General features: G+C 43.5%; 1 protein-coding gene across 1 annotated transcript in view; it reads right to left on the bottom strand.

Annotated features, from left to right (window-relative positions):
* ITIH5 (inter-alpha-trypsin inhibitor heavy chain 5) overlaps positions 1–7,884 on the bottom strand; it is a 91,236-nt gene extending 83,352 nt beyond the window's left edge. The window contains exon 1 of the mRNA XM_055543502.1: positions 7,695–7,884. Coding sequence (XP_055399477.1) covers positions 7,695–7,784 — 90 coding nt within the window. The 5' untranslated portion in view covers positions 7,785–7,884. The remainder of the gene's footprint in view (positions 1–7,694) is intronic.
* Between the last annotated feature and the right edge of the window lie 1,636 nt (positions 7,885–9,520).

Consider the following 9,520-nt stretch of genomic DNA (forward strand, 5'->3'; position numbering starts at 1 on the left):
CTAGCCTTGGTAAATTCAGAAAAATAGAAATCATTCCAAGCATCTTTTCTGACCACAATGCAGTAAGATTAGATCTCAATTACAAGAGAAAAACTATAAAAAATTCCAACATATGGAGGCTGAACAACACGCTGCTGAATAACCAACAAATCACAGAAGAAATCAAAAAAGAAATCAAAATTTGCATAGAAACGAATGAAAATGAAAACACAACAACCCAAAACCTGTGGGACACGGTAAAAGCAGTCCTAAGGGGAAAGTTCATAGCAATACAGGCACACCTCAAGAAACAAGAAAAAAGTCAAATAAATAACCTAACTCTACACCTAAAGCAACTAGAAAAGGAAGAAATGAAGAACCCCAGGGTTAGTAGAAGGAAAGAAATCTTAAAACTTAGAGCAGAAATAAATGCAAAAGAAACAAAAGAGATCATAGCAAAAATCAACAAAACCAAAAGCTGGTTTTTTGAAAGGATAAATAAAATTGACAAACCATTAGCCAGACTCATGAAGAAACAAAGGGAGAAAAATCAAATCAATAAAATAAATGAAAATGGAGAGATCACAACAGACAACACAGAAATACAAAGGATCATAAGAGAGTACTATCAACAATTATATGCCAATAAAATGGACAACGTGGAAGAAATGGACAAATTCTTAGAAAACTCGATCAGGAAGAAATAGAAAATCTTAACAGACCCATCACAAGCACGGAAATTGAAACTGTAATCAAAAATCTTCCAGCAAACTAAAGCCCAGGTCCAGACGGTTTCACAGCTGAATTCTACCAAAAATTTAGAGAAGAGCTAACACCTATCCTGCTCAAACTCTTCCAGAAAATTGCAGAGGATGGTAAACTTCCAAACTCATTCTATGAGGCCACCATCACCCTAATACCAAAACCTGACAAAGATACCACAAAAAAAGAAAACTACAAGCCAATATCACTGATGAACATAGATGCAAAAATCCTTAACAAAATTCTAGCAATCAGAATCCAACAACACATTAAAAAGATCATACACCATGACCAAGTGGGCTTTATCCCAGGGATGCAAGGATTCTTCAATATTCGCAAATCAATCAATGTGATACACCACATTAACAAATTGAAAAATAAAAACCATATGATTATCTCAATAGATGCAGAGAAAGCCTTTGACAAAATTCAACATCCATTTATGATCAAAACTCTCCAGAAAGCAGGAATAGAAGGAACATACTTCAACATAATCAAAGCTATATATGACAAACCCACAGCAAACATTATCCTCAATGGTGAAAAATTGCATTTCCTCTAAAGTCAGGAAAAACACAAGGGTGCCCACTTTCACCATTACTATTCAACATAGTTTTGGAAGTTGTGGCCACAGCAATCAGAGCAGAAAAAGAAATAAAAGGAATCCAAATTGGAAAAGAAGAAGTAAAGATCTCACTGCAGATGACATGATCCTCTACATAAAAAACTCTAAAGACTCCACCAGAAAATTACTAGAACTAATCAATGACTATAGTAAAGTTGCAGGATATAAAATCAACACACAGAAATCACTTGCATTCCTATACACTAATAATGAGAAAACATAAAGAGAAACTAAGGAAACAATTCCATTCACCCTTGCAACGGAAAGAATAAAATACTTAGGAATATATCTACCTGAAGAAACTAAAGACCTATATATAGAAAACTATAAAACACTGGTGAAAAAAATCAAAGAGGACACTAACAGATGGAGAAATATACCATGTTCATGGATTGGAAGAATCAATATAGTGAAAATGAGTATACTACCCAAAGCAATCTATAGATTCAATGCAATCCCTATCAAGCTACCAACAGCATTCTTCACAGAGCTAGAACAAATAATTTCACAATTTGTATGGAAATACAAAAAACCTCGAATAGCCAAAGCGATCTTGAGAAAGAAGAATGGAACTGGAGGAATCAACCTACCTGACTTCAGGCTCTACTACAAAGCCACAGTTATCAAGACAGTATGGTACTGGCACAAAGACAGAAATATAGATCAATGGAACAAAATAGAAAGCCCAGAGATAAATCCACGCACATATGGACACCTTATCTTTGACAAAGGAGGCAAGAATATACAATGGATTAAAGACAATCTCTTTAAGAAGTGGTGCTGGGAAATCTGGTCAACTGCTTGTAAAAGAATGAAACTAGAACACTTTCTAACACCATACACAAAAATAAACTCAAAATGGATTAAAGATCTAAACGTAAGACCAGAAACTATAAAACTCCTAGAGGAGAACATAGGCAAAACACTCTCTGACATACATCACAGCAGGATCCTCTATGACCCACCTCCCAGAATATTGGAAATAAAAGCAAAAATAAACAAATGGGACCTAATTAACCTTAAAAGCTTCTGCACATCAAAGGAAACTATTAGCAAGGTGCAAAGACAGCCTTCAGAATGGGAGAAGATAATAGCAAATGAAGCAACTGACAAACAACTAATCTCGAGAATATACAAGCAACTCCTACAGCTCAACTCCAGAAAAATAAATGACCCAATCAAAAAATGGGCCAAAGAACTAAATAGACATTTCTCCAAAGAAGACATACAGATGGCTAACAAACACGTGAAAAGATGCTCAACATCACTCCTTATCAGAGAAATGCAAATCAAAACCACTATGAGGTACCATTTCACACCAGTCAGAATGGCTGTGATCCAAAAGTCTACAAGTAATAAATGCTGGAGAGGGTGTGGAGAAAAGGGAACCCTCTTACACTGTTGGTGGGAATGCAAACTAGTACAGCCACTATGGAGAACAGTGTGGAGATTCCTTAAAAAACTGGGAATAGACCTGCCTTATGATCCAGCAATCCCACTGCTGGGCATACACACTGAGGAAACCAGAAGGGAAAGAGACACGTGTACCCCAATGTTCATCGCAGCACTGTTTATAATAGCCAGGACATGGAAGCAACCTAGATGTCCATCAGCAGACGAATGGATAAGAAAGCTGTGGTACATATATACAATGGAGTATTACTCAGCCATTAAAAAGAATACATTTGAATCAGTTCTAATGAGGTGGATGAAACTGGACCCTATTATACAGAGTGAAGTAAGCCAGAAAGAAAAACACCAATACAGTATACTAACGCATATATATGGAATTTAGAAAGATGGTAACAATAACCCTGTGTACGAGACAGCAAAAGAGACACTGATGTATAGAACAGTCTTATGGACTCTGAGAGAGAGGGAAAGGGTGGGAAGATTTGGGAGAATGGCATTGAAACATGTAAAATATCATGTATGAAACGAGTTGCCAGTCCAGGTTTGATGCACGATACTGGATGCTTGGGGCTGGTGCACTGGGACGACCCAGAGGGATGGAATGGGGAGGGAGGAGGGAGGAGGGTTCAGGATGGGGAACACATGTATACCTGTGGCGGATTCATTTTGATATTTAGCAAAACTAATACAATTATGTAAAGTTTAAAAATAAAATTAAATTAAAAAAAAAATTTAGATCCACCCCTGCCTATGAGGTAGGAACCATTAACAATGCTATCTTGAAGATGATGAAACAGACCCAGAGATGTTAAGTTACTTGCCCAAGTACACACAGCCAGTAGGCAGTGGGATCCAGATTTGAACCCAAGCAGCCTGGTTCCACTTGGAATGTTAACTATATACTTTATTACTTCTTATAATTTTTACATAGAGCTCCTAGAAAACTCTCTGTGACACTCAATACCTGGTAGCTACTATTACTTTGTAAATTAAAAACTGTTTTTGCAATAATGGGAATGCAGCCCCATCCTTATTTAAAGAAAGCATATCAATCTGAAAGCAGACTGATTTTATACAAGATATTTGCTTTTAAAAAAAAAATTGCAGTTAATTTTATTTTTAAAAAGTATTTATTTATGGTTGCGCTGGGTCTTCATTGCTGCACAAGCTTTTTTCTCTAGTTTCAGCAAGCAGGGGCAACTCTAGTTGCGGTACGCAGGCTTCTCATTGTGCTGGCTTCTCTTGTGGTAGAGCATGGGCTCTAGGGAGTGCGGGCTTCACTAGTTCCAGAACATGGGCTCAGTAGTTGTAACTTTCAGGCTGTAGAGCACAGGCTCAATAGTTGTGGCCCAAAGCATGTGGGATCTTCCCGGATCAGGGGTGGAACCCTCATCTCCTGCATTGGCAGGTGGATTCTTTACCACTGAGTCACCAGGGAAGACCAAGACTTGCTTTTTAATATTAATTTCCTGAAAGATGCTTTCAAAGCTGTATCAGTCTCAATGTGGTCCATGCATTGCCCGCATCAGGACCACTGGGGTCCCATCCAAACCTAGTGGATGGAAATTGATGGGAGTAAAGGCTCAGGGATCTGAATTCTTAAAGAGCCCTTGAGTGTCCTTCTGCAAGATGAAGTTTGAAAACCACTGCAGATAATGGATTTGTTACACTATGGGTAATACTGTTTATAGATGAGGTGTGGGGGAAGAAGCATCTTGAATCTAGCATATATTAGTAATATTTTCAGTTAAAGATAAGTAATAGGAATTATAATGCAGGCTAAAAGGAAAATTCAGGTACATTAAAATTTACAAGTTCACTGACATCTAAAAATTGTTTGTGCTCAGTTGCTCAGTCATGTCTGACTCTGCGATCCCATGGACTGTAGCTCAACAGGCTCCTCTGTCCATGGGACTCTTCAGGCAAGAATACTGGAGTGGGTTGCCATTCCTACCATTTCTTACTCCAGGGGACCTTCCCAACTCAGGGATCGAACCCGAGTCTCCTGCATCTCCTACTTTGGCAGGCAGATTCTTTACCATCGAGCCACCTGGAAAGCTCTGACAGCTGTTCACCAAATACCACGTGTAGAATTAAAATATGACAAATGCACCTGTCTATATGAAACACCACCAGAGTCAGGGACATAGAGAATAGACTGATGGTTGCCAAGGAGGAGGGGGGTGGGAGAGGGTTGGATTGGGAGTTTGGGGTTAGCAGATGCCAACTATTAGCTATAGAATGGATACACAACGGGTCTTACTGCATAGCACAGGGACTGTATTCAATACCCTGTGACAAACCATAATGGAAAAGAATACGGAAGAAGAATACGGGATTTCCTTGGCAGTCCAGAGGTTAAGACTGTGTTGCCAATGCAGGCGGTGTGTGGGTTCGATTCCCTGGCTGGGGAGCTAGGATCCTTGTGGTGTGGCCAAAAGATTAAAAAAAAAAAAAAAGTAAAATACAAATAAGTCACAGTACAGTGACCCAATCAAATTAAAGAATGTACATATATATAACTGAATCACTTTGCTATACAGCAGAAACTAATACAACTACAACTGTATTGTAATTCAACTACAATTCAATAAAAACAAATTTTAAAAAATGGTTCACATATAATTTTGAAGGCCATAATTATTGAGACCACAGCATTAACTGCATTGCCAGGCACTGTTCAAAGCATATTAATTAATCTTCAAAATCCTTTAATTAAGTAATCTAGTCACCCCCATCCTCAAGATGGGTAAATAGAGGCTCGTAGATGTGAATTAGGGCTTCCCAGGTGGCGTTAGTGATAAAGAAACTGCCCGACAATGCAGGAGACACAGGTTCGATTCCTGGGTCGGAGGGCATGGCAACTCACTCCACTATGCAAACCTGAAGAAGCCCATGGACTAAGAAGCCTGGTGGTCTACGACCCATAGGGTTGCAGAGTCAGACATGACTGAAGTGACTTAGCACTCACACAGATGTGAACTAACGCTCCAGTAAGCACAGAGACAGGATTCGAACCCAGAAGTCTGGTTCTGGAGGCTGTGCTCTCAAGTCCTACATCTTATACACATAAAATTTTTTTTTAAGAGGATAGGGATAAGAAGGTAAAATCACAAATTTTCACAAAACTTTTATATTCAGAGTTTTCTCCTGATTTAGTCATTTTCCAGAAGAATAAATGGTGCCTTGGGCTGACGACAGCATGAAATCACTAGCATGGGCCAAACCCATGTTCTTATAAGCAGGAAAGTTCAGTGTTAAGCCTACTTGGACTTGCAGATGTCAGAGCTTTAATCCCTCCTCTTAGCTCATAAACAGAATCTTTGTTTCAGTGCTTCCCACATCTTCTCCCTCCGCCCCGTTAAAAGTTTTCGGATCTTTACCCTAGATTTCTTCCCTCAGCACTTCAGCTGCCCAAGCCTAACAGCAGGCTCCAACATCAAGTACTGACCATTCCCAGCACTTTTAGATGTATTACCTACCCAACCCTCATAACTCTGTTCTTTCCCACTTTGTACAAAATTGGAGACTGAAGCACTCAGGACTGTGCTCAGCATCACAGAGCTGAAAAGCGCCTGAATCAGGAATTGAGCCCCAGTAGCCGGCATCAAGCCCCCGTCCTTAACCAAAACATCTACCATTTCATATACCACAGTATACGAGGTCCTTTACACAAACTAGCAGCTGGATCCTGTAGTATGCTCAGGAGGAGGTGTGTGCCCTGCTGTAAGGGACAGGAAAAGAAGGCATAGAGAGGCACAGAGGAGCTTGTCCAGGCCACACAGCTGGAAAGGGCAAAGGAGAGACCAGCCTTGCTCTCTGTATGCCAAGCTTGCACATTCCTCCTCCACCACACAGCCTCCTGGAATTTTTATGGATTATTCCTCATGGCAGTCCTACAAGAGAAGGATCGTTCCATTTTGTAGATAAGCACATCCTTAAGGCAGAGTTGACGTGAAAGTAACCATGGGATGTTTAGGCAGATTCTGTTTTCCAGATCTGCCTTCAAACCAAGGTGCTGGGAAAGGGGTCAGAAAGTATACCTGCTCATCTCTTCTTCTCATCCTGCAAAAGCATGCTTTCAGCTAAACAATTTAAATACATGTGTGCAAACAGCACCAGAAGATGCAGAAATGCACCGTCTACGTTTATCAGGACAGAGCCCTTTTTCCCTATAAGGTCTATGCATTGATATTTGTGGGAACCTGTTTTATATTCTTTCGAGAGCCTTCCTATCCATCAGACATTGTATTGAGAGTTCATATTTGCAGGTTTCATTCACTTGTGAGGTTAAGCCATTTAAAAAATCCTGGCAGATACACAGAGTATTAACCAGGGGAACTGAGACCCTTTGGTTCTTCGTCCTCCGCCCATCATTTGGCCATTTTTAAGCTACTAAAGCTATAAGATATGAAAACTGTGTTCTCCCGGTTTTCAGATGAGAAAAGTGGAAGCTTCCACGAGTTTAGAACATTTTCCTAGACGTGCTCTCTCTCTCGAACAACTGGAAACCAACAGCAACCTGCCAACACTCTACCCCCCCAGGCGCATCTGAAAGAACCTTACAGTTAACTTAGGGCTCTGGCTCAGAAATGAACAAAACCAGCAGAAACCCGCGCAGGTAACAGGAGCCGAAGAGGTTTGGTTCCGCAGGACCTTGAAGTGCAGACACAGTTCTGCAAGAAACTTCGTCATCCAGACTCTCTCCTCGAGGGAACAGTAGATGAGGAAGCTCCCAAGCAGAAGACCAGGGACGGAGAGAAGAAGAGGGGACGGTGTGCCAGGACATGGGGGTGATCCCACCCTCCTTCGGGTCCAGTAGCCTGTCCCGCAGCCACGCGCCCGAAGGCGGCGGTGGGAAGAGACTGAAGCCGGCACCCGGGGCCCACCCGGGGCCCCCTAGAACTCCACTTACTTGATCCGATGTGTCCCCCCAGCTCCTCGCCTCTTCCAGCAACCCGGCGCAGAGCGGCAGCGAAAAGCACAGCCCGAGCAGCGGGAGCATGGTGAGGCCGGGCGGCAGCACCAAGACGCTGCGGGACGCGCTGATACAGCGCGGGACTCAGGGCTGCGCTCCGAACTGGAGACGCGCGCGGCCCCGCCTCGCGCCCCGCCCCGCCCACTGAGCCCTCCGGACCCGCCCCTTAGCCCTCCGGCCACGCCCCCACGCCTATTCGGGTCCCGCCCCCGCTCCTTCCGGCCCCGCCCCCCGAACCCTCCGGTCGACCCATAGCCCCTTCTGCCTCGCCCCCACGCCTATTAGGTCCCGCCCCTATGGCCCCGCCCCTTATCCCCTCCGGGCCCTGCGCCCCTCCTGCCCTGCCCCCGGCGCCGTGTCGCGGCTCCTCACTCCTCGCGGGTTCAGACTCCTCACTCCCGCGAGGTCCGCTCTAGGTCCGCTGCATCCACGCCGGGTGCCCCCAGCCCAGAGCGCACGGTTCGCCCCCCATCGCTCGTCGCCTTCCCGCCAGTACCTTCAGCAACCCCCCTCCTGCCCCGCCCCTCCCTCGCCTTCTCCAACCAGCGCTGCGGGCACCTGCCACCACCTGCATGGCCCTCTCCCGCTCCTTCGTGAACTCGCACCATTCTTGTCGCAGGAGGACACGGTAAGGGCCAACCTGACCCTCCATGTAGAGTCCGCCCCCTTCACCTGCTATACAGACCTCGCTCCCGCGCCGCATGTATACCGCCCGCCCACTTCCAATATATACCACCTCCCACCTACTATATGCACCACCACCATTCCCACACCTGCCACCTGAAAGCATCTGGAGACCTTCTTCTGGGAAATAGTGCGTTCCCCTTGACATCCAGCACTGATGCTTACAAGCCCAGTTGAGGGAATGCTAAGTGGTCTAACGCAGAAAGTACCAGCAATGTGGTCCCCTTTTATATGGCTCTGGCATAAGGGAACAGAAAGGAGGAAGCTAGAGCTGGCACCACGTCGTAGTACTTCTGATTTTTTTGGTTATTAATCATAAAAATGAATGTCACTGTTATCATAGTTACAGACTATTGGTCATGTTTCTGTCCTTTCATAGGAAGAATTATTAATAACCTGCCAACCATTCACCCATGGGCCTTTTAGAGTCTGGGATCCATCTTTGTACCTGGCAGATACACAGTGATCTGGAGCTGCTTGTTTCCAAAAGGCAATCACCTCAAAGACACTTAAAAAATTTTTTTTGTCTTGATACTGCTGCTGCTAAGTCGCGTCAGTTGTCCAACTCTGTGCGACCCCATAGATGGCAGCCCACCAGGCTTCGCCGTCCGTGGGATTCTCCAGGCAAGAACACTGGAGTGGGTTGCCATTTCCTTCTCCAATGCATGAAAGTGAAAAGTGAAAGTGAAGTCGCTCAGTCCTGTCCGACTCTTAGCGACCCCATGGACTGCAGCCTACCAGGCTCCTCCGTCCATGGGATTTTCCAGGCAAGAGTACTGGAGTGGGTTGCCATTGACTTCTCCTTGTCGTGATAAAAATCACATAAAATAAAAAGTACTATTTTAACTATTTACCCTATTTACCTGTACAGTTTGGTGACACTAAGTATGTTCACATTATCATGCAACTTTTACCATCATGCATCTCCTGAATTTTTCACCTTAAGACATTTTTTATGTCTCTGTAAAAATTCCTTATAAATCAATACACTGAGTAATCAGTTGGCATCCATCTCAGTGGCCAAAAACAGGGAAATGGTTAACTCAAAAGACAGAAGTTGTTAAATAACAATCATTAAG

Source organism: Bubalus kerabau, chromosome 13 (genome assembly GCF_029407905.1).
Source record: "Bubalus kerabau isolate K-KA32 ecotype Philippines breed swamp buffalo chromosome 13, PCC_UOA_SB_1v2, whole genome shotgun sequence".
NCBI classification, from domain to species: domain Eukaryota; kingdom Metazoa; phylum Chordata; class Mammalia; order Artiodactyla; family Bovidae; genus Bubalus; species Bubalus kerabau.